General features: G+C 41.2%; 1 protein-coding gene across 3 annotated transcripts in view; it reads left to right on the top strand.

Moving 5' to 3' along the window:
* Positions 1 to 5,486: 5,486 nt before the first annotated feature.
* LOC124870114 (epidermal retinol dehydrogenase 2-like) overlaps positions 5,487 to 25,641 on the top strand; it is a 46,684-nt gene continuing 26,529 nt past the window's right edge. Inside the window, exons 1-5 of one of the 3 annotated variants that reach the window (XM_047368625.1) lie at positions 5,487 to 5,619; positions 13,874 to 14,201; positions 15,879 to 16,010; positions 17,250 to 17,349; positions 18,134 to 18,278. In XM_047368625.1, coding sequence (XP_047224581.1) covers positions 13,881 to 14,201; positions 15,879 to 16,010; positions 17,250 to 17,349; positions 18,134 to 18,278 — 698 coding nt within the window. In that variant the 5' untranslated portion in view covers positions 5,487 to 5,619; positions 13,874 to 13,880. Of the gene's footprint in view, positions 5,620 to 5,699; positions 5,815 to 6,800; positions 6,942 to 13,873; positions 14,202 to 15,878; positions 16,011 to 17,249; positions 17,350 to 18,133; positions 18,279 to 25,641 lie in introns of those variants that run through there. The other 2 variants (XM_047368624.1, XM_047368626.1) reach the window with 2 other exon arrangements.

Below are 25,641 nucleotides of genomic sequence, written 5' to 3'. Positions count from 1 at the left end.
GAAATCTCAACCATATCCTGCATCTTTATGATAACAACTTACCTCTCCTTGTGAGGGCCATCTTGGACTTCTCCTGTGAACCTGGAGAACCATTGATTCATTCATTTATATTAATAAACAGTTCAAACTTTTCTTTTGTGTCCGTAATTGTTGCCTGCATGAGGGTCTCAAACAAAACCAACATGACAACTGGCTCTTCTAATCTGTTTACATTATAAATCACCACAGTTTTAAATAAATTGCATTTGCCTGTGGTGGATGTAGCAATAAACTGTGTTATCTGACAATGGTTTGCTGAAGTGTTGCTGAACCCACGTGGTAACATCTGTTACTGAATGATGTTGGTTTTTAATGCAGTGCCTCCTAACGGATGGAAGGTCAGAGGCTTTTAATGTTGGTTTTCACCTTGCTGTTTACATTAAGAGATTTCTCCAGATTCTCAGAACTTGTTTGGATTTTCTTCTTTTTTTTTTGCAGCACTAGGGGCCTTTATTTTTCCAGGTATTTTTTTCTGAAAGTAGGCAGACAGGAAATGGGGGTGTAGTGAGGAGGGTGACATACAGCAAATGTCACTGGGGTCGGGACTCGAACTCGGGACAGTAGCATCGAGGATCAAGGCCTCCACACAAGGGTCACGTGCTCAACTCCCCACGCCACCAGTGACACACCAGATTCTCTGAATTTTTGATTATATTATTTACTGTAGATAATAAATCTCCAACTTCCTTCCAATTGTAGCTTGAGAAATGTTTTTAAACTGTTGGACTATTTGCTCATGCAGTTGTTCATAGTGGGGAACTGGACAGATGAACTTTCACCAGGAGGGTAAGCCACAAAAGGACAAGTTGGTTGTTCAAAAATTGCTATATTATAGATATTCATAGAAAGTTAAGTGGAAGAAAAACGTGTGGTAGGAAACTGTACACCAGCAGCAGCAGAAAGTGCTGTTGGGGCCATCCATTTTGGTCGCACATTTTGACACACGCAGCTCAACAGACGTCGCAGCTCTGACGTCACTGGGAGTATAAACCGGCTGAGATGGAGAGTTTCGGGGCCACCTGTCTCAGAGGACAGCGCAATGGAGGTGCATATCTGGAGAGACAAAAGCTCGCAGGCGAACCTTTGCTCCACAAGGCCATTCCCGGAAGAGCTTGAAAGCTGGAAATCTGTCTGATACAAGAAGACCAGGAGATTTATTTGCCAATCGTAGACCACGGCGACACCCAGCGCAGGTGGAAACCCACAGAGGTTCTATGTCCAAAGAGATGAGTTTTCCTCCTTGTGTAATGCAGTCGACTAACGGTTCATCTTTTGCCCTCCTGGACAGAAGAGAAATTACCGTTTTTTTTCTTTAATTTGATCACGGACGCGTGCCCCCCCCCCCCCTTTTTTCTTCAGACCTGAACCATCCTCAACTGGTGGAGAGAAGAAATCAACGTCAAAGTAATTTCGTTCTTTTCATATTAAACTGGATAGGTGCATTTAGAGGTCTAGGTAGGATGAGGCAGCTAAGGTGATGTAGGATCACCAGTAGTTAATCTCAGGTATTAACTTGTTGCATGCAATACTGATTGAATTATGTTATGCTGAGCTGTATTTTGATTTGTTGCGCAAGCGCTGCTGAATTGTGCGTGGTTAATGTTTGTCCAGGTGATCTCAAATCAGCCAGGAGTTAGAAGTTGGACTTTTAAAAGTTTTTCATTCAAGGCAGCTGCGGTCTGGGCCTCGCCTGACCACTCTTTGTTCCTGTTTTATTGCTGGAGATTTTCCACTGAGTTCCCGCCTCAGAGTTTATGACCCTTTGTCAAGATTTGGGGCGTTCAGCTGGTTGTGGCTAAAGGGGCGTGGCCCCAAAGTTTTATCAGCTGATCGCTGGAATCGAAACATCAGCACCAGGAGGTTTTCTCTTTCCATTTAATCCAAATTACACATTTTGTCCACAAAAGTACTGGTTTGATCTTCATAGACACTAAATGTGCATATATATATTTTTTTATTATTATTGTTAGGTAGTCATTGTTATTCCCTTTGTGTAGAATAGTGCTTGTTAGTTAGGTGAAGGTTTTTGGACCAGAATAATGGTATATCAGGATTATTTGGCTTCAATAAATCTTCATATATATAATTAAGAGAAGCGTTTGTGTTTATTTCGTGCAAGAGTGATTTATCTGTCAAAACATGGTCGAAGTTCCCCCACCTTCGGTGAAGCGGTGAATAAACAGTGACAGTTTGTGGTTTGGTTAATAATTTGTAATTATTAAAGAGCTTTGAGCCCATAATCACAACACCAGAGGGCATCTCTGATTTCCATTCGTAAGTAATGATTTTGGGTAAGAAATTATTATTATTTTTTATTATTATGATTTTAAATTATAATTATTGATTAATATTAATTAATCAATAATCATAATCCTTACAGTGCAACCTTGAGAGGATTATCAAGAAAAATTCATTCAAGAACTTGGGGGAGCTTCACATAGATAGCAGACTGAGGCTTGGAGTCAACACAGCAAAAGCCACTCTGTACAGATGAATCCTACACATGGGCTACAAACATACTTTTCAGGAGAATTTTCAGATATTTCTGTTTAAATTAACATTTTTTATTGATCTTTCATATTCTATTTTTAGTTAATTTTAGTTAGTGTTGCAGTGATCTCACTTACTGTAAAGAACTTGGTACTCCTCATTCTTTGTGATTGTACTCTGCCTTCTCCAAGTCTTCCCACTTTCTCCTATTCCTACTCTTATTCCTAGTTGGTCCTTTTAAGATGTAAAAGTAGTTTAACTTTTAGAATCACCTTAACAAAGTCATGAAACTAATTGCATTACTTTACAATCTGTCCTACTTGTATTACATGATGAGTACAGATGGGATTTCCAGCTGAAGGGAGGCGGGTCTTGTGGATCGGTTCAAAGGACATTTATCCATTATTCATGTGTTTGGTGTAAGGTACTTTATTCCTGATAAATACTCACTTGGACAATGCAAATAATTTTGTGACCCTGACTTCTATCCATCCATCCATACACGGTTATCCTTGGCGTGTTACCTAGGGGGGAGGGTTAGGGTGCTTATCTCCAGCTGTCCTTGGGAAAGAGACTCTTGAAGTTGCTCTGTGATCCCAGGCACCAATTACCATGTCCTGTTAAATGTGAGATAAAGTTAGAGTACCCAGAGAGAAACAAATATGTGTTATAGCTTTTAAAGAAAATGTTTTGCTATGTGGTTCTATGTTCATAGGTAGTGACGCTCTTTTAGTGTGGTTCTTACATTTTCACTCTATATTCTGACATGTACTGCTGGAGAATCCCAATATCTTGTTGAAAATACTACTACAGAATGTCTAAATGCTTAATAGGGGTCTTGGCTAACATTGGTAGATATTTGGTTTAAAAATGAAAGTTTGTCATTCAAAACAGTTTATATTTTGCCTTTTTAATGCACACACTTTTCGAATGACCATACATTAGTAAAACACAATAGGGCCAAACACATCAGGGCTTATTTTAAAACACACCTAACAGGGATAAGCAATATAAAAATGGTAACATGTGAGTTCACTATTTTTCAAAAGAAGGAGTCTAAAGAAGAGGAAGATTGAAACTGTCCACAGAGGAAAAGAGGAACAGATCCAACAGGCAGGCTTGATTTTTTTTTTTTTTTTTAACCGTGTCCTGTCCGGCAGAGTAGGGCTCAGAATTGTTGTCTGAGTGCCAAGAAATTGCCCAACAGATTTACTTTCACAAGCGGAGCATCACAGCTAATGCTTTAAAGCTCTGCTTGATATTTATAAAATAAACTTTATTATAAACTTCTTTGGGAATATTTCAATTGTTACGGACACGGAGACTGAAATGAAAAGGAAAAAAGAAGCTCAAAAAAGAGAGAGATGGGGCAAAAAGGAAAAAGGGGAGAAAAGGAGGAAAGAGTGGAGGAGAGAAAGAAGGATGAAGAGAATACAAGATTACACCCTGCTGGCTTATACAGGTCCTTCTCAAAAAATTAGCATATTGTGATAAAGTTCATTATTTTCTATAATGTAATGATGAAAATTTAACATTCATGTATTTTAGATTCATTGCACACTAACTGAAATATTTCAGGTCTTTTATTGTCTTAATATGGATGATTTTGGCATACATACAGCTCATGAAAACCCAAAATTCCTATCTCACAAAATTAGCATATTTCATCCGACCAATAAAAGAAAAGTGTTTTTAATACAAAAAACATCAACCTTCAAATAATCATGTACAGTTATGCACTCAATACTTGGTCGGGAATCCTTTTGCAGAAATGACTGCTTCAATGCGGCGTGGCATGGAGGCAATCAGCCTGTGGCACTGCTGAGGTCTTATGGAGGCCCAGGATGCTTCGATAGCGGCCTTTAGCTCATCCAGAGTGTTGGGTCTTGAGTCTCTCAACGTTCTCTTCCCAATATCCCACAGATTCTCTATGGGTTGATTTAGAAAGAGAACATGCAGGGAGAAGAAAAGAACAGACCGCATTAAATGAAATATATGCTGGAGGAGCCTTGACTTGTTTCTGCCACAAATACTGTATTAAACAATAAATTCCATCCACACGTACACCCATTTCTGTAACATTTGCTATTAGGCCACATTTTGTCTTAGTCTAGAGAGGATTTATGCCCAGCTTGCAGAAGAAGCCTGATGAAAAAGAAAATGGTTTTAGCCAATAGAACAGAAGTAGTAAATGATCATGTAGTTATCTAGAACATTCATCAGAGTTCTCTCTGGGTCAACACTAATCATTTAAAAACATCAGATACAAATGAAGCAGCTTTACTGAGTGAAACATCAGAGGTATGAGTTGTGTAAAGAATGTGTTTTTCACTTTACTGCACACATGATAATAGTGCACTGTGTTTTTTTAAACATTTAATTACTGTTAAATTATTGGTCAAACTGAATTTTAATGTTTCTACTAAAACACAAGTCTCACTGCAGGAAGAAAACTACAATGTATTTTCTCACTTGAGTAAATTGTAATAAATGAGTATTTTCAGGACTGCAGCATGTACTTTACTGCATTCCTTACTTGCTGTAATCAAGAAGAAAGTCAAAAAGGTAAATTCGGGCCTATTTTAGGCTTCTCAATCTTTTTGTAAATTGGGTTAAACATTCTGAACAACGTATTTGATATCATAATTGTACATTTTGTACATATTTACTTTTGCAATGATCTGCAGGGTTCTATTAAACAGGAGTGGTTGTGCAAAAACTGGGCCCTGATTTAAAACTGTGTCAAAGCAATAACTTAAAATTCGAACATAAGGCTAGTAGTTTGCCAGATTATATATGCTGTTTTATTATATCTTTATCGTATATTTTTGCTACTGACGATTGTGGACGCCCAATTAAAACAGTTTAAAACTACAAATAACACTAAGAAAGAAAGAAAAAGGGTAAGAAGGAAAGATAATTCATGCACTCAATGTACCACGATGCTTTGCGTGCATCTGGCCCCTCCCCTATGGTTTAGCTGGATGTGGTGACAGTTATTGTTTTTACGCCCCAAGGCTACACAAAACGGCTGGTTTGTACCGTGACAAAATTCAGAGTTGAATCTGTTGGACCTGCTGCTTCACCGCGGTAAGTCAGAGGTTTCTTAGCGGCAAGGTGCTTCTTGTTTTATCAGTCAGGCTTTTATGAGATCAGAGTCCGTTTTCAAATGTTAGAACATGTGAGAGTAAAGGTCGTTTTTTTAGCTGATCCATTATTTGCATTTGAGGAACTGACAGCAGGATCTCTGTTGAACACACTCAGTTCTGTAGGACTCGCGTCTCGGTAAGTTCCGTTATATATTTAATTGTTCCAGCTGCGGGATCAAGTTGAGCTCTTGCAAGAATTCGCTTTATTTAAATCAACAAGTTATTTCCACAATCCCAGAGAATCACAACGTGGCTTTGTGCAAGTCGGTTCTTAAATCTATGTTTGCCGATGTTCGGACGTTGAAGAAGCGACCAGGAGTCAGAAGAAAACCAAGACTCTACTAGTGATCCTTGGACAGCAGTCCAACCCCACCCAGAAAACAAACAACCACTCAAGCTAGACTGAATAATGTGCTGCCAGCATTAACACAGGGAACTCAATCTCAAATGGGCGTTTTCATTACTTTTTCAAGCGCAGTCAGTATTAAGTCTGTTAAAATCACAACCAGTCATTTTTCAGTGGTATTCCACCTGTATTTAAACAAATGTAAAGCACGTATATACCTCAATGTATTGCAGTTTTTAATATATCATGCTAAATTCATAAGAAATGCTCATTTAAATGCTTTAGCTATTCTACTTACAAACACATCCAACTCCCTTTTTCTGTATGACCTGATCAAACTCTGACAGCTGCTGACTCTGTCCGCTGAGTTGGACCTAGGGTTGTGCTATATTCTACTGTCCAGGATAGCACTGGGAAAACTTGTCAAAACTGTCATGTCAGGATATCACTATGATGACATCACAACCAGGCGTGTTGTTAGACCCGGGCCTTCAGGACTCAATCCTGGGATGTTTTGTTAATAGCCCCAGATCAAAATGAGAGGCATGCGGAATTTATCCTCGGTTGATAATTGGGTTTAATATGCATCCCAAGTGTACATGTTATCCATCCCTGTTGCTTTATTTATTTATTGAGGTTATTTTGTGTGCTTTATGTTTTTATATTTATTCTTATATTTCTTCTGCTGCGCTGGGAGCCTCCATCCCGACCTGTTCTCTCAAACCTGGAGCAGACTTGCAGAGCAGCAGTGGTTCTGTTCGCTACACAGGAGAATGCGCAGTGCCAGATGTGGTTCTCACTGAGCCCAGAGGAGGACACACCTTTAGGAGTAGACTCACAGTCTGTAGCTGAAGATGGTCCTTTTATTCCAGTTCCGCTGATCCTGCGGCTCCTGGATTGGGCTGGGAGGAACAGCTGTAAGTGATTCTCAAAGCCCCTGAGCGCACAGGTATCTGTGGTTCCCGAACCTGCAGCACCTGGTATTAGGCTGCCCAGCAGCTGATGAACTTTCTGTACAGCTTAAACGTATGATGCTTCTATTTCCTCCCGCCATGAGGATTTTGATGACAGAGCAGTCTTTAACCACCAACTGATGAAACATATATTTTATGGCGTACCTAGACGTTCATTTAAATTTCTGCCCTGTTATTAGCTGACATCTGCAATAGTGAGAGATTTATCTGCTCTCTATGTCACCCCTCCTGTCTCAGAATACGGGCCACAGCAGCTCAGATGTGTTGCATCCTAACCCTGATTTTATATTTACACATACTGTAACAAGCTCATTCAGGTAGAGAATAATAGCTGACTGGCTTCTATCCTTCTCCTCATGAATCTGGAGGAGAAGAGAAGCTGCATCTCATCTCCTCTGTCCTTTGGCGCCACGTAACATAAGAGCTTGACTTCTGCGGTTATTTGTCACTACGGCTGAATTTTTATCAAGTCTGTCGGTGATCAACGATTTTTCCCCTCTTCTATGGTGCTTGAGGCATGCTGGGGTTGTTACGCTGTGTCATTATGCATGATTCAGTTGCTGATTTGTCTCTTCTATTTCTATTTCTATTCTGCTCATCATCAGCCTGTTACAGTTCGTAATCTTTGTCACCATTTACAGCAGCACTGTCTGTCTCAGCCCCAGCCCTGATCAGAGATTATTTCTTTTCTCTGTTCAGTTGTGCAAAATGCCTCTGAGGGCATAATTAAGGGAGAGTGGGGTGATTTGTGCCAGTGGGGAAGTTGTGCCACCCCATGTTCCTAGGTAATCTTGTGAGAAATTGGTCATGTGACCACACATTTTTGAAGAGTGAGCCATTTCACTCATCCTGCAAAGAGAGCCTCATTGCATGAGAGGCAAGCACATTTAAGTTCAAAAAACAGTTTTTTTGTCTTTCAAAGTAACATTTCTATGATCAAGGATTTTTGTGTCTCAACAGTTATAGATTAGATGGAAAACATTTCATATAGAGCTGGGCAAAACGATAGCATTATATATCTTTATATAATTTTTCCTTGACAGACATATGAGAAAGGGTTAATATAGACCTTCAATATGCAGACAAGATGTATAGCCAATGCTAATAAGAGTTGATCCGCGTTGGACCAATCATGTGGCTGGAATAGAGCCACGCAAAGTTATGTTGACGCAGACCGCACAGTAGCAGCCAGACATGCTAACGGCTAATGTTTGTGCAGCTGTGGCGTCTTACTTCAGATAACAAGTTAGACATCACTGGAAAAAGAAAAAAAAAAATGTTCCCCGAAAGAAGAAAAGACATAAGACCCAGCGAACGGCATCGTTGACAAGTAGGGTCCAAGCAGTTTAGTTTTGTGGAGGTATTTTGGTTATTTTAAGTTGGACAAAAAAAACAAAGTAGCGTGCACTGCAAATTACGTCGAGCACATGTTCCGCCAAAATTGTGGAATACCACCATTCTGTTTTACCACCCAAACCAGTGCCACACACTCGAGGATGCAGAATGTAAAACTGTGCAATCCCAGACGAGAGCGAGTGCTACGATTCATTCCAGTGCTTTTGGATTCACATAAATGTTTGTGCTTTGTTGAGCTACACTATGAGTCCATACAGCTAGCATAATGTTAGCTCAAAACTCCTGCATAATGCATTTTTTCCAAATAGGTTGGGTTGGGGTGATTTGTGCCAAAGGACTTGGGTTACGTTTTCCTAGTGGCATCCTGCAAAGGGCACAAAAAACCATTACTGTTAAAGGTAGCCATAAAACACACTTGTTTAAACAAAACGTTAAGTGGAGCGCACCTAGGCGGTAAAGCTAGCTAGAGTAATAATAACTGTAAAACACTGACACTGTCCAATTAAAAAATGATCATCTCCTGTTTTAATACAGTACAAACACTTTCAACACCCAGCCAACTCCAAACACTCTGATGAGGGCGTAGGTCTGTCGAGAGGAGGCAACTACGAGCTGCCCTTCGACCATTACATAACGAACACTAGCACTGTAGGGTTCATTATGAATAAACAAATTATTTAAGTAAACAAACATTCTATCAGCATCGGATAGTTCCCACAGTTCTGCTGGTCACTGATGTCTCAGCACTTAACATCATTCTGTCAGCCTTGTTTTAGGAAAAAAAGTAACTGTTAATTTGTTAATAATCATTAATCATGTATTTATTTTCTTATACACTTTTTGGCATTTTGAGTTTCTACATTTATGTCTCAGAGGTTCACTCTTTTCAGCAGTGGAACTTTTCTGGGGCCCAGAGGAAGATCAAGGGGTTTGTGACGTCATGATGCAATGGATCTGTAGAACCAACTACTTGTTCCTTTATTTAATAAGGTGCCTTTATTGTCCTGTTCCGGGAAATGTGCAGGTTTTATTTCCTTGTTCTGCTGAGCTGGGTTTACACTAGGATTATTGGCTGTTTTAGACAAAATCTTCCCACATGAAGGAACTGTAAGAAAACCTGGGGTTGTACTTCTGCTCAATGGCGAAAATAATATTCATGATAATTTTCGTTAATGATTAAATCATTTCAACAGTTACTAAAGTTTGGAAAGGCCTTTTGTTCCATTTTAAGATCAGTGAATTGCATTGAAACTCAACATTTTCCCATACACCTTGTGTAATTCTACCCTAAAAAACTGACAAACTATTTGGCCAAAAGTGAAGAACAAACACAAATAAAATATACCATTTAATGGCCTTTATCTGCTATTTTCAAATAATGCATATAATGTTTTTGATTGCCTTTAAACTGTAACCTTTCCCACACTAAGAAACCTACTGATTTGTTTGCCGCTGCTGCTTTTGCTGCATTTGTTGGTCCTCCATTTGTATTGTCGCTGTTTTTTTTTCCTTTCATGTCCATCTTTTTGCATGTATGAAAATGTGCCTTCTACTGTGGGATGTTTCATACTCACAATACATCAGTTCATCCATTACAAGGTATGACACTGCCTTCGCTCTCCTGCCTTTGCCATCGAAACATGATTGCCTTGTGCAAAGGTTACAGCCTCCAAAAGAGATGGAAGTTTGCATTGTTTTGAAGGTTTTTCAAATAAGATTTACAAAGGGGAATATGCATAAAAAGTTTGATTAAAATAACTTCTTGTGAGGCTTGTGCTGTTTCTGTGATATCTGGAGCCAAAATCAAAATAAAATAACTATTTTAATTATTTGCACAACCCTATGTGCTTGTGAAATGTAATTGTTCTTTTGTGCAACAGACATACCGATTGCCGATTTAGCACTATCATTACTAAAGACAACTTAAGAAAAACATCAATTAGTTTAAAAAACCTTCTGGGAAAATCATGTGTTTCTACAGCTGTCTTCTTTTCCATCTCCTCCTCTCCCTCTGTTCAGCATCTGACACTAATAATAACATCTAAAACTGGATGTTGAGCTTGCAGAGTGTCACATGTTTAGGTCCTGCAAAACGTTTGAAATTGCACTGTGAGATTGTCTTTAGGCAGAAACAGTCTTTACCAAAAAAGCAGGTCTTAAGTCGTTGCTAGGGTTTTAACGTATCAATGATGTGGTATTTACCAGGTTGTTAAATGACATACATCTATAGCAGGGACGGACTGGCAATCTGTCTATTCTAGAGAAGTCCAGAAAGACTGTACACTTGGGACTGCTGGCCTGTTCTTCCTCAGATGGAGCAAAAAACATAGGCAGGAGGCATGTTTCCTAATTATATCACATTTATTTTCTAAATAATGTGGATCACATCATAAGTCCCTTAAGGTTACCTTTCCTTTATGGAACTGGTCTATACATTGTCCTTTGTGACAATCAAAATTACCTTGTTCTTTATGTTATTTTTACAGCACTATGTCATTCCTGCCTCTACATGGAGGTGCCTCTGCTGTTTTGTGCACTCCATATCACTCGGAGGCAGAGTTCCACCTCGACGTTCAGACACGTGACATGTTCAATTGGTATCAGTTTTATTTATATAGCGCCAATTCACAGCACATCGTCTCAAGGAGTTTACAAAGTCAGTTCAGTCGAATCATACAGATTTCAAGTCAGGTTCATACATTCCAATTCCACACAGTGCAGTCAGATTCAGTTTATTATTCAAATTGGTTAAAAGTTTTTCGATCTAAGTAAACCCAGCAGATTGCCTCCAGTCAGTGACTTGCAGCATTCACTCGTCCTGGATCAGTATGTAGACAGTGAACAGTTGCTTGCATTGACTTTGCAGCAATTCCTCATACTGAGCATGCATGTAGCGACAGTGGAGAGGAAAACTCCCTTTTAACAATGGAATTTGCCTTGGACTTGTTTAACTTTTCTTTTACTCCTTAGGGTGATCATCAGAAAAGTGTTGAAAAAGACCTCCAAAAGCAGACATAGGCAGTGACTAACCAGAGTTAGTTGAAATTAAATAAAAGTGATTGGCCTATATGTTGTTTGGGCATGCTGTATGATATTTTAATTCATTATCCTGAGGCTGAAACACCTGCCACAAAAAACTGCAGGAAAGTTAAGAACAGAAAGCAAATGTTGGCCAAGCATTGTTTCTGTAATTTCTCACAGATGAGAAGCCACACAAAGAAACATTTTTGTATTCTTCCCGAATTTAAGTAAACATGTTCACACAAACACACTATTGAGACATAAAGGGTTTCTCTAACGATTTTCCACATGATCAGATGACTTTTTTTATTGTTATTATCACCAGTTGGTCTGGGTTTGTTTCCTGAAGCACCAACAGCTGTCAGAGCTGAGAGCGAACTACAGCTAGGGAGAGTAGAATGCTGATGTTGATGCTGGTCCGGTGGGTGTGGAGCCACTGAGTTGTAACATACAAGCAGAGCTTGGATCATACTCTGGTTTCAGCTCATTTGTTCATGGTTTATTTATGTAGAGCACTATGTGTGTGTGTGTGTGTGTGTATGTATGTATGTATGTATGTATGTATCAGAATCAGCTTTATTGCCAAGTTCGTGCATACAAACAAGGAATTTGACTCCTGTACACTTTGCTCTTTTGTTCTGTTTTTGCATTACAGAATATACAAATTTACAATTTACAATATACAATGTACAATGCAATATTCTGCATTACAGAATATACAAATTTACAATTCAATGTACAATATACACATATCTAATAGAAAAGGTGCATTTGCAACATCTGTATGCTGTTGTTCTGTACTCTATTGAATGTCCATCAGAGAAACAGCCTGGGGGAAAAAACTGTCTATGGCTGCTGGTTTTAGTGAACAGTGCTCTGTAGCGCCACCTGAAGGTAAAGCTCTGAACAGTTGATGAGCAGGGTGTGTGGGGTCTGCAGAGATTTTGGCAGCTCTTTTCTTGACCCTAGACCTGTATAGGTCCTGGATGGAGGGAAGGTCAGCTCTGATTATTCTCTCTGCAGTCCTGATTATGCTTTGCAGTCTGGACCTGTCCTGTTTTGTGGATGAGCCAAACCACACTGAGATGGATGAAGACAGGACAGACTGAATGATGGCAGTGTAGAAGATGACCAACAGCTCCTGTGGAAGGTTGAACTTCTTGAGTTGCCTCAGGAAGTACAGTCTCTGCTGGGCCTTCTTTTGAACAGTGTCTATGTGCGAAGACCATCTCAGAGATGGTCCTCAGAGATGGTGGTTCCTAAGAACCTGAAGTGGTCCACGGCCGATACAGTGTTGTTGAGGATGGTGAGGGGGAGTGTATGGGGGTGGTGTTCTCCGAAAGTCCACCACCGTTTCCACAGTCTTGTATGTACATATATACACACACATATATAGATATATATATATATATGTATATATATATATATATATATATATATATATATATATATATATATATATATATATATATATGTATATATATATAAGTATATATATATATATATATATATATATGTATATATATACATTTTTCACAATTTTTCACCAATATTTTACTGTACAATGCATCTTATTCAAAAATTGCAAGAGTGTGAGTGCTGTGCATGCTTCAACATTGTGAGCGTGAGTGGATTGGAACAAATTATTTTATTGCCTTGACTTTAGGGTTTGTGCTGCTAAAAACACACATGTCATTTTGCTATATATTGAAGCTGTCTGTTCATCTCTACATAAGTTGCATAGACATGCAAGTGTCCTTGTTGCCTTCCACATTTATTGGGACGTATAAAATGGGGGGGCAACGGTTGAAAAGCAGTTGTCTTGCAAACCGTGGGTTCGATTTCAGCTACCATATGTTGATGTGCCCCAGGGCAAGACAATTAACCCCGAGTTTTTTAACGAGTGGTGTAAAGCGCTTTGAATAGGGAGGGTGACTAGAAAAGCGCCATTTAAATTCAGTCCATTTAACATTCTGGGTTTTACATTTTTCTCTGTTATGACAGCTACAGCAAAATAGCACAAGTTGATGCAAGTTGGTTTATTAGTTGATTTTTTTTGAGTGCTGTTTGAGGGAAAAGGTTAAACAGTGTGCTTTGTATCAGACAAAGCTCCTGGATGATTTGGGAAAACACTGCAGCTTTAATAGGTCTAGATTTTATGTAGGTTCAGTGGAAGATACAGAGGAAGATAGATTTTAGAAATATCAGTCCCTTAAAGAAAAGTTTCTCTTTTTCAAATAAATCTCACTTTTTATTTCAGTTCATTTTAATTGTGTTTTATCATTGTTCTAACACTGCAAATGAAAGATGTGTTTCCTGATGACATGCATCTACTTCTTCCCCTTTATGGGATAGTACAGATTGTCTGTTTGAGGCTAGGTTATGAACATCAAGAAGCACTTAGATAAAACTGAGGATAGTTCTGACAAAATATATCAAAATAAGAAATCAAATCAAGACCTTATGCTTCTTTTTAATGTTTTCTCTTCTTTCCATAGAGTCATCATGAATTTCTTCCTGGAAACAATCCAAGTCATCTTTCTTTCTCTATGGTTCAACATAGAATCTTTCATTCACCTATTGGTCCCCAGGAAGAAAAAGAACATAGCTGGGGAAGTTGTTCTGATCACAGGGGCTGGCAGTGGAATTGGTCGCCTAATGGCTCAGGAGTTTGCTGCTCATGCTACCGTGCTGGTTCTGTGGGACATTAACCAGGAGGGAATAAAAGAAACTGCAAAGCTTGCCAAAAATGGTGGAGCCAGCAGGGTCCACTACTTTGTCTGTGACTGTAGCAACAAGAATGAAGTTTATAAAGTGGCTGATCAGGTAAGGTTAATTTAGTTTTTACATGTTTAACTGCAGTATTTTTGGAATTGCATGGACTGATTTTGGGGTGAATTTTCTGTAATGGCCACAAAGAATGCTGCTGTCTTAAAAGTTTCTCACTTTTGAAAAATCTTTTCACAGTACAGTAGAACGGTGGGCTTAGATTGTTTGGAAGTGTCTTATACAACTTTCCAGATTAATAGGCAATAACTGTTGATTTATTTCCATGATGACATTGTGTTAACAGATCTGTGTGCTACAGACTGGCATACTGCTAAAAACACTTCCTTTTTTAAAGAAGTGGTCTCACTTGATAATCAGCCAATCAGGTTCTGTGATTAGCAGCACCTGACTGCCACTTAAATCAGCAGTGCTGTTCATTTTTTATTTAATTCAATTCAATTCAAAAATACTTTATTAATCCCAAAGGGAAATTAAATGTTATTGTAGCTCATTATAAGGGTTTCCTCAAAGAGCCGTTGTAGATGCTGATGGCTGTGGGCAGGAAGGATCTCTTGTAGCGCTCCGTCTTACAGCAGATCTGAAGAAGCCTCTGACTGAAGACACTCTGTTGTTGTAGGTCAGTCTCATGAAGAGGATTCTCAGGGTTCTCCATAATGTTCTTCATTTTATGAAGAATCTGTCTTTCCACAATGATCTCCAGAGGTTCCAGAGGAGTCCCCAGCGGAAGGTGGAACGTAAACTATTGCCAAAATAACACTGGTGAACTCTGGGTAAATAATATGGACGAAAACTTACTGCCAACAGTTCAATATCTGGACTGCAGAGATGACACGTCACAGTTACATGTCCTGGATTACACCATCTGTTGTTCACAAGTACTGCCAGTCCACCTCCGTTACATTTGCTGCTCCTCTTTAAAAGCCTGGCAGAGAGACGCTGGAGTCGGGGATATGATCCTCCAGCCATGTCTCAGTAAAACACATAATACTGCATGCCCGGTACTCTGGCTGGGTCCTTTGTAGGGCTTGGAGTTCATCCAACTTGTTTCCCAACGATCTCACATTGCCCATCATAATCGACCGAAGAGATGGTTTGAACTTCCTCCTTCTCTCTTTTCTTAGCTCCTGCTCTGCATCCACGGCGTCTCCTTTTCAACTCATCAGGGATCTGGGGTTGTAGTTGAAATATTATTTGAGCTTTTGAGATATTAATCAGCTGCTCCCGGTTGTAAGAAACAACCCCGTTGCCATGCAATGCATCATAACAAATGTCCAAAAATAGAAAGTATTAGGAAAGATCCTCCAAGCTGCACAGCATCTGACACCGGAGAGGACAGTTAAAAAGAATAAATCAGAATCAAAAGTAACAGAGCTACTCCAACCTGCTGCCACCTTGAGCGGCGCAATTCTAGAAATAATAAATACTGATATAAATTTTGTGGAATATGTTGTGTGGTTTTGTATATTTGAAATTAGATTAAATATATTTAAATCTGGCAGAGATCAGATAAATTTGGTTATTCCAGGTAAAACCCTTGGACTGAAATTTGGTGTACCTGTTTTTATTTTATACTTGTCACTGTCTTGCATGCGTGATGAATTACATTAAACTGGACAGTCATTCTTGTGCTTTACCTTTTTTGTTAGCAAGTCTGTAACGTATTTAACCGAGTGGGATTCTTCTTGGTTTGATTTTTTTCTTTTCTCCATGCAGGTTAAGAGAGAAGTTGGGGATGTGAGCATCTTGGTGAACAATGCTGGAATTGTGACAGGGAAGAAATTCATGGATGCTCCAGATTCTCTGATTGAGAAGACCATGGAGGTCAACACTATGGCTCACTTCTGGGTCAGTCAAAATACGGTGTCACAAAACTGAAGTCAAGTGGATTAATACAGAGCCAAATAACAACAGTAGTCATACAGTTTTTAAAAATACAATAAGGCCCTAATTCATCTCCAATCAATTCAATTTAAAACAACATAATCCAATCTTATAGGAATCACTAAACAGCTGTTGATGATATAACATGGCTGACATGGTAGATGGACTTTAGACAAACAAGCTAGAAAGAATAAAAATAAATCCCAAAATTGAAATTGATTTAGTTTAATCAGAACTTCCCCTTTACCTATTATCTGGTAGGAACCATGTCCTTAGACTTACAGTAGTTGACTCTAACTGCTATGTAGTTGACTCTAACTGCTATGAGTCACCTCAGTTCCCTGTTCAATGTGTATCAGAACTGGATTTGACTCCTTTTATCTTAATAACTGCCCTAATTCTTCATGGCAGAGATTAAACAAGGTGTTGGACCCGTTCCTCAGAGCTGTTGGTCCAAGTTGACATAAAAGCATCACATCCATGATGACAACCTACTGTTCCAGTAGTTCTCAAAGGTGTTCTATTGGATTGAGAGTTGGGGTTATGAAGTGAAGCTATTCAAGAAACCAGTTTGTGATGTCAGTATTATCCTGCTGGAATTAGCGATCAGAAGATGGGTACACTGTGATCATAAAAGCACAGAAATATTTAACAACAGAGATACTCTGGGCTCCTTAGTACCAGTTGATCATTGTTTAAACACCACAGACTACGGTTTTTTGAAGACCCCTTTCTTTCCCATTTTGATGCTTACTTTGAACTTTAGCTAGTTGTCTTCCCCACATCTAGATGTCTAAATTCATTGATTTGCTAAATGCATGGAGTTGCTGCTGTGTGATTGCTTAATTCATTATTTGTGTCAACAAGTAATGGAACTGGTGTACCTCTTGATGTTGCTAGGGAGTTTACATGTATGTTGGCCTGACCTGACTTCATTCTTAGAACATATATGAGGGTTTATTAACTCAAAGCAAGAAGCCTTGCACGAGAGAGGGATCTTACAGATACTTAACAGTGCCCCTCTGTGCAGGTCTGGCCATGTAACACAGTGGTTGAAATCTAACCCACATATTTCAGCAGATTGCTTGACTATTCCTCTACAGTTTTGTGTAGTGTGTGCTGCTTGTTAAGTGTCCCCTAACCTTTGCCACGTGTTGACATAATGTGTGTATTGTGTTTTGTTTTCCTTCTCTGTCACCTTAGACCTACAAGGCCTTTCTACCTGCCATGATTGCTAATAACCATGGTCATCTGGTCAGCATTGCCAGCTCTGCTGGACTCATTGGAGTAAATGGACTAGCAGGTGTGTCTTCTTTCAGTCATACATTTGATGTCACCAAATTGGGGTGATCCTACGGTTTGAATTTTTGGGGTGCTTGGATACATTTAATATCTAACAGTTGCTCTTTGTCACATCCATGGGGATGCCATGCTAGAAAGGGCTAAATGTTCAAATATCATCTGGCCAAACACAGATTCTTGCGTATGTATCATCAACCCTCCATATTTGACTTGATGAAACTGAGTCTGAAAGCTGAATCATAGTTCTGTCCAATGTACGTAAAGACAACATTGCATCTGTTATAAGTGTTGATGCTCCGGTGAAGTGTGGTGGTGGTATAGTTGTAGGGGAATACTTGACCAGCAGGTTTTTCACCTTTGATTCCTCCAAAGGGAGTAGTTGTAGTTGGCAAACACCTTCTCTAAAATACTTGGGGAAAACTTGGCCATAGCAGTCCTATCTTATTTAGATGTATGTTGAAACAACTATGCATTTGACATATCCACATATAATACATACATATACATATTATAACACTCTACCTTCACATAGCTTATATAACCTCTTATATTTTGAGAAATGCAATAAAGCCAGACGGGTCAATAAATAATCCTATGAAATTTGGTTTTATTTGTATTTGTCATTGACTTTATCAACATCTGTTTTTGAGTCCTTGCTGCCAGTATTAGCACATCCCCATGTGTTGTTTTAAATTACAATGTACTTTTGTTGACTTCTCGTGTGTGTGTGTGTGTGTGTGTGTGTGTGTGTGTGTGTGTGTGTGTTTTGATTCATCTCCCTACAGACTATTGTGCCAGTAAGTTTGCAGCTGTAGGTTTTGCAGAGTCAGTAGGCTTGGAGCTTCTGGCAACAGGGAAAGATGGGATCAAAACTACCATTGTGTGTCCCTACTTTATCAACACTGGGATGTTTGATGGATGTCAAAGCAAGTAGGTCTCTTCATGCTGATATATATGCTTGAAAATCAATTTTTAATTACATTTTTACAGGTGTTCAAGAGTATATAGAAAAATATTTTTTAGGGGGTTGCTACAAAACACACACCAGTTCAGTTTTTAAGATAGTAACTCATTCAATGACGTAATTATGCAGTTCTGGTGTTGATTGGCAAAAGTAATACACAAACATATTGTCATTGATATATTCCTTAAACATGTGCCCAAAGCATCGCTAAGAAATTCATCAAGCTAAATTGTATACCATGATGAAGAATCATGTTTAACACCTTTACCAAAGTATCCTCCCTTTTGTAATCAAACTTTAAGTTCCACAAGGGAGAACTTGTGTTGTCTTTTTCCAAACAGCAAAAAAGCAGACAGAATCAAGTATACAACTGGAACTTCCTTAAGCTGTAGCAGTGGGGTTAGAGTAAAATTAGAGTAAATATGGTAAAAAAAAAAAAAAAAAGTTAACGTATTTAATAACATGATCAGCTTTATTGACCAAGATTGTGTGCACAAACAATTACTATGTTTTCATTTTTAAGCACTCACTGCGTATATTAAGAATAAATATAGAAACTTTAGAGGAAGTAAAATAAAGGATAAAAGGAACAGTATCTAAAAGTATATGTATGTACAGCCAATTATCTTTTTATTTAAAGAAAGAAACAAAGAAAGGCAGGTTGTGATAGTGCAAATATACTTATATTGTTTTACGGCAGAGTAGCTGCCTTCTCAGGCAAGGTGTTTATTGTGATCAACAGAGATTGCCCGGGGGAACGGTCTCTGTTTTTGCAAATGGCGCTCTGAAGCACCAACCTGAAGGTAAAAGTCTAAACAGTTTGTGACCAGGATGTGTGGAGTCTGCAGAGATGTTTACTTCCCATTTCCTGACACTAGACGTGTACAAGTCCTGGATGGAGGGAAGGCCAGTGCTGAGGATCTCTCTGCAGACCTAAATGTTTGCTTAAGTTTGGACCTGTCCTGGACAGACTAAATAATAGCAGTGTAGAAGATAACCAGCAGCTCCTGTGGAAGGTTGTACTTCTTGAGTTGCCGCAGGAAGTACAGTCCCTGCTGGGCCTTTTTCCGAACAATATCTATGTGTGAGGACCAGCTCAGGTCTCAGTTTTCTGAAAGTCCACCGTCAGTATCTCCACAGTCTTAAGCGGGTTAAGCTCCAAGGAGCTCTGGCCACACCAGTGGACAGTGCGCCAACAGAACCAAGCAACCAAGTATGTTACGTGCTACACCAGAGACAATAAAACATTAGACTTATTGCATGCCAACAAGCCCTCCTTACCTTTGATGACTGCCTCCTTTTCTTCCTCAAACATCTTACCTCTCAGCTTTCAGCCATCACCCACCCTCTCCATTTCAGAGGCTTCTATTCCAGAGCCCCCTCCAGCACCACCATCCTGTCTATTGTCTGTCCATTTCAACACTTCAGGTGAGGAACAAGCTATAAAAGATAAAGATTCAAAAGGCTGGAGGTCCAGCTCCAGGCTCCTGAGGTTCTGCACAGATCAACTGTGTGGCATCAATAGATACATATTCAACATGAGCCAGACGCTAGGGAATGTAGCACAGCTGTGGAAGACCTCCTGTGGGATACCATTGCCTAAAACCACTCGTCCAAAAGACCTCAGCAACTACATGCCTGCAGTATTGAGGTCTTCTTTCAATCCGCTGCCGTTCTACCTTCTGCACCATCACACCAACACCGGTAAAAATCCAGAAAACTGACGTTTACCCCTTTTCCACTAGTCTATGCTCAGTGCAGTGCTGCACAGCTCTACTGCACAGCTCTACTCGCTCTTTTAGGATTTTCCATTACCCTCACATGTCTAGCTTGTACCCCTTAGTTTGATAACGCACCATGGCTTCCCTGTCTCTTCTGTACTTATCCAGGGTGTTTTGACTTGCTGCCCTCAGCCTTCTTTGGCTCTCATTTCTCTCTGAGTCTGACAACAGCCGTAGATTGAGCCGCAGCCAAGGCTGTTGTGTTTCTGTTACTACAAATCACATCACATTACTTTTTCAGACTGCACGGGAGCCTTGCTATTGATGATCCTGCCCAAGCTGAGATGGTACCTAATTGTAATGGGAAACAAACCAAACCATTTAGAGCCATTCTGGCCTGAGTCGAGTAGAGTAGGTACTAATGGAAACGGGGCTATTGAGATAGTGGACTCTTATAAGTATCTGGGTTTTTATCTGAACAATAAACTGGACTGGAGTCAAAACACTGATGCGTTTTTCAGGAAGGGTTAGAGCAGACTGTACCTGTTGAGGATACTGGGGTCTTTTGGAGTACAGGGGGCACTCCTTTTGAATCTGTGTAGTTTATTAGAAAAGCAGTCTTTCTATAGCTGGGTGAAAGCAGTTAGATGAGCTCATTAGAAAGGCTAGCTCTGTCCCAGGATGCCCTCTCAATCCAATGCAGGTAGTAGGAGAACTCTGCCAAAAATAAAGTCACTGTTGGACAATGTCTCCAACCCCATGCATACAGCTGTTGCAGAACTTGAGAGCTCATTCAGTGACAGACTGCTGCATCATAGGTGCACTAAGTAGCATTATTACAGATCCCTCCTCCCAGCAGCTATTAGACTTCACTGCTCCCAACAAACTTGATATGCGTTTACATCCCCGCTGTTATTTGCACAACTTGTCAGTTTCTTGTAAATAGTATGTTGTTTTTTATGCTCATATGTACATGACTGTTTTGTAGTTTTAAAATCACCCTACTCAGTGGCACATGTCTTTTAATCTGATTGTCTTTAATAACTCTATAGCATATTTTACTTCTGCTGTACATTTTTCCCATACTGTACAGTCTCTTATTGTTATTTTTTGGTTTTATATTTTTTTTTACCTTAGTGTGTATCTGCATGCTTCCATTTGCCTTTCACTTTGCTGCTGGTACACCTGAATATCCCCACTGTGGGACGATAAAATATATTTCTGTTCTATTTCTATTCTAAACATGTCCATATGTAGACTGAATATATGGCTGGGAAAGATAGTCTATCAAAGCCTGATCACCAAATATCAAAGCACATCACCCACACAGACAGCCTGGCCCAGCCCAGCTATCAAGTACTCAGGTTGGCTGTGGCGTTGACACGATGCTGAATTGGAACTAAGGGGCCCAAAGTGTGCCAAGAAAATATCCCCCACACCATTACACCACCACCCTGAACCGTTGATACAAGGCAGGATGGATCCATGTTTTCATGTTGTTGACGCCAAATTCTCACCCTACCATCCAAATGTCGCAGCAGAAATCGAGGCTCATCAGACCAGGCAACGTTTTTCCAATCTTCTATTGTCCAATTTTGGTGAGCCTGTGCGAATTGAAGCCTCAGTTTCCTGTTCTTAGCTGACAGGAATGGCACCCAGTGTGGTCTTCTGCTGCTGTAGCGTCAAGGTTCGACGTGTTGTGCGTTCAGAGATGCTCTTCTGCATGCCTTGGTTGTAACGAGTGATTATTTGAGTTACTGTTGCCTTTCTATCAGCTCAAACCAGTCTAGCCAATCTCCTCTGACCTCTGGCATCAACAAGGCATTTGCGCCCACTGAACTGCCGCTCACTGGATATTTTCTCTTTTTTGGACCATTCTCTGTAAACCCTAGAGATGGTAGTGCGTGAAAATCCCAGTAGATCAGCATTTTCTGAAATACTCAGACCAGCCCGTCTGGCAAAAACAACCATGCCACGTTCAAAGTCACTTAAATCACCTTTCATTCCCATTCTGATGCTCGGGTTGAACTGCAGCATATCGTCTTGACCATGTCTACATGCCTAAATGCATTGAGTTGCTGCCATGTGATTGGCTGATTGAAAAATTTCGTTAATGAGCAATTTGACAGGTCAACTTAATAAAGTGGCCAGTGAGTGTAAATACTACTGCGTTTTCAGTGGTTCTTCTTGAACTCGTGTGGCTGCACATTTTTTCTAAATATTTTTCAAAATGATACCGTTTATGTCTCCTTATGGAGCAGTGGAGATGTTTTTGGGCAAATGGGTGGTCTCATGACTATCTGAACAAACTTCACTTTGTCCCAAAAAGGACAAAAAGTATCTGTTGCGCTGTAGTATAGCAGTAGAGTAGCTCATAATTTGACTGAGTACAACAAAAAAAATAAAATTAAGAATGGAGAACAGAAAACTACTATACAACTACTAGAAAGTGTAAAAAGCTGTATGGGCTACCGAATGAACTTGCCACTCCTAATATGTAACCTAGCTACCTGAGCGCAAATAAAAATAAAATAAAACATATCTAAGTATTGTTGTTTTTCAACAATGAAAGGTTTATCTCTTTGTTCTGAATAAAGCGTTTTGATTGCAACCTCAAAGCTTAAAAAAAACTAACCAATATTTTGCGCTGATGTAAGAAACGGCAGCAAAGGAGCATGAAAATAAATATGTTCCAACCCATTTTCTGTGACATACAGTACTTTGATAGAAGAGGGATACCTGACAAATTTCTTGTCAGATATCTGACCCATGTATAATCACCCATGTAGTTCATTGGTGATGTTTTCAGCTGCTGAAGATAATTTTTGTCCAAACTAGTTCTAGTGATAAACTGGTGCCAGTGGTAATTTTGTATTTTACTTGCTCAGAATAGGACAAAATTAATAAAACACAAAATTCAACATTTACAGCTGGTCAGAAAATACCATAAGCTTTCGGTCCAGTGTTCACCTTATAACCTCCACAGGTGTAGACTTTGACTCGATGACTTGACTCCAGTCAGACTCAAGTCACAGATTTGATGACTTTAAACTTGACTTGGTTATATTAAATAAACTTGTGACTCAAGTTTGACTTGAATACCAAAGACTTGTGACTTGGACTTGAACTGACTTGATGCTCTCATTAAAGTAAAAACTTCTTATAATTTTTTTTTAAAACCGTTTCGTGTCTGGCAGAGTAGCGCTCACATCACTCCCCAAGCAGAGCCCCAACAGAGCCCAGGGGTCCAGGACCCGGCAAGCAGAGACCGGAAGTGATCCAGCACACACCTAAGCACCCAGCCCCGGATCTGAGAACCATAAGTACACCGGTGGGCAGAGACACCAACCACCAGCAGGTAGTGTGGCGGGGAGGGAATAGGTCCCCCATTTTATGGGGCCTTAACTGATCCAGGAGAGGGAGCAGCCCAGGACCTTACCTGACACAAAATACAGGTACACACAGTCACAATCACACATTCCCACCCTCATGTATACACATAAAAAAACACTCACACCTATGCACCCAACGTAAAGACAAACAACATACACGCACTCACACTACCCATACATACTCTATACTCCCAGGTCCAGGTGCCAATACCCCATAGGGACAACCAGCCCCCGGATCCATGAGGTGGTCCCTTTCCCTCCGGGGGTGGAGAAGGGCAGATTGCCCCAACGCCTGAACCTGGTCTGGGCTAGCCCGGGCTCGTGCCTAAATCTGAACAACCCCAGCCCGGACCCCTACTCCCCACCCCGACCCCAGCCCCCAACGACCTCCATCCTTATCCAGAGCGGGGGCCATGTACAAAGGAGGGGTCTACATGGTCCAAACCAACCCACCAACCAGAGCCGCCACAGAATAAAATAGTCCCAACCCCCCAATGAATTCCAATCCTAACCCCATAAGCCCCCCATCCCCAATTTACCCCAAAATGAATTTCCCCACAGGGCCACCCCCAACCAGGACACAGATATCAAACATATGCCCCCGAACCCAAACACCATAAATCCCCTTCCCACAGCACATGGGCAGACCCCCAAAGGTGACCTTCATCCCCGAAAAGCCGACGAAGCAACACCAACACAGCGCAAGCTCCACACATAGCTTCGCTCCAAGCACCCCTGCCGCGTCCTGCCCAAACCACACAGCGCACCGCAACAGCAAGGCAAGGGCCCTGCGCAACAAACGCAACAGTGCAGACACCGTCAAGCACCAAGCTCACAACGGAACCCCCGACCCCACACCAAAATGGGACAAACCTACCCAGTAAGAGGTCCCCGGCCAGCGGCAAGCATTGGGGTCGGTGTCCCCCACCACGCCCCCACAAACACACAGACACACCACATCACTGCCACTGCAACAATAGCCTAGTTAGAAAAGTTATTGAGCTCAGTTATCATCGCCGCTTAGCCGATCCAGATGCCGGTGACTCCACATCCAAGAAGAGGACACAACCCCTGCCCCACACGCTGCAGCCCCCCACTCTCTGGCCCGCCGCCTTGACTCCCCCCAGACACAACAGCCAGTAGACCAGCACACCGCCAAGCACGCCCAACCATTCGGCCAGCACCAGCAGCCCCGGCCCATCTGTTCATGAGAGGGAAACATGCACCAGCCGGGTAACCGGCCCGGGGTGGCCAACCACTCCAGGCTAAGCACATCTCACCAGCCGCCCCAGTGCAGGCACAAGACATGCTCCACCGCCCCACCCACCCCAACGCCAACCGTAGCTCTGCGCCCGGCCAGGGGCAAGACCCACAGAAGGAAGCATTGGACTAAGGCCACCACAGCCTGCCAAGGACCGGGCACCCTCCCAACCCAACACCCGAACCCGGAGGTGCCCCAGAATGCTGGCCACCCACCATCCCGCAGGGCACACCCCGCCGCACCAAGCAGGCTGACCAGCCCCTCCACCAAAGCGAAGCCACATCTCAATCAACACTGCACATCACCTGGCCAAAATCCCCTCGTCGGAGCCCGGCGCCCCCCCAACCGACAGACCAGGCACCGAAACCAGGGACTGAGAACCAAGCCCATCCAAACAATCCAGGGAGAGCCGAAAAGCCAGCCCCAGCACCAGAAAACCCCCAAGACCCGAACCCCAACCCCAGCCCAGATCCTCACCAGAAGGCCTGCCCCCCATCCCGGCCTCCGGCACCAGATGGCAATAAGCAAAAGGGGTGTGAAAAGATCCCAGCCTACCTCTGCCCGCTTAAATGTTGTGTTGATGCGTGTTACTGTAGTGTGCATTTAAAAAAAAAAAAGAAAAATAGGTGGGAAAGAAGGTCTGCTACACAATGTAATAGAATACCCTCCCTCTTGATGCCCTACAAGTGAATTCCATGGAAATGTTATGAATGAGTGTCTAAGTTGTACAATAAAATTGGGGCACCGGCTGCCATGGGACCGCAGAGATGGAAAACCCTTGCGGCACTCCAGTGACACACCTGCACACCAGGAACCACCCAGCAGACAGGCAAACCCCACCTCAGCATAAGGCTGAGAAGCCCGATGCAACTGCCGAGCCCAGCAACGCCCACCCTGAAGCGCACACACACACTGAGGCCAGAGCCGCCATGCACAGGACCACCGACCCAACATC

The sequence above is a fragment of the Girardinichthys multiradiatus genome, chromosome 6, assembly GCF_021462225.1.
Source record: "Girardinichthys multiradiatus isolate DD_20200921_A chromosome 6, DD_fGirMul_XY1, whole genome shotgun sequence".
Lineage (NCBI taxonomy): Eukaryota > Metazoa > Chordata > Actinopteri > Cyprinodontiformes > Goodeidae > Girardinichthys > Girardinichthys multiradiatus.
The sequence above is the reverse complement of the archived record's forward strand: the minus strand, read 5'-3'. Positions and strand labels throughout refer to the sequence as shown.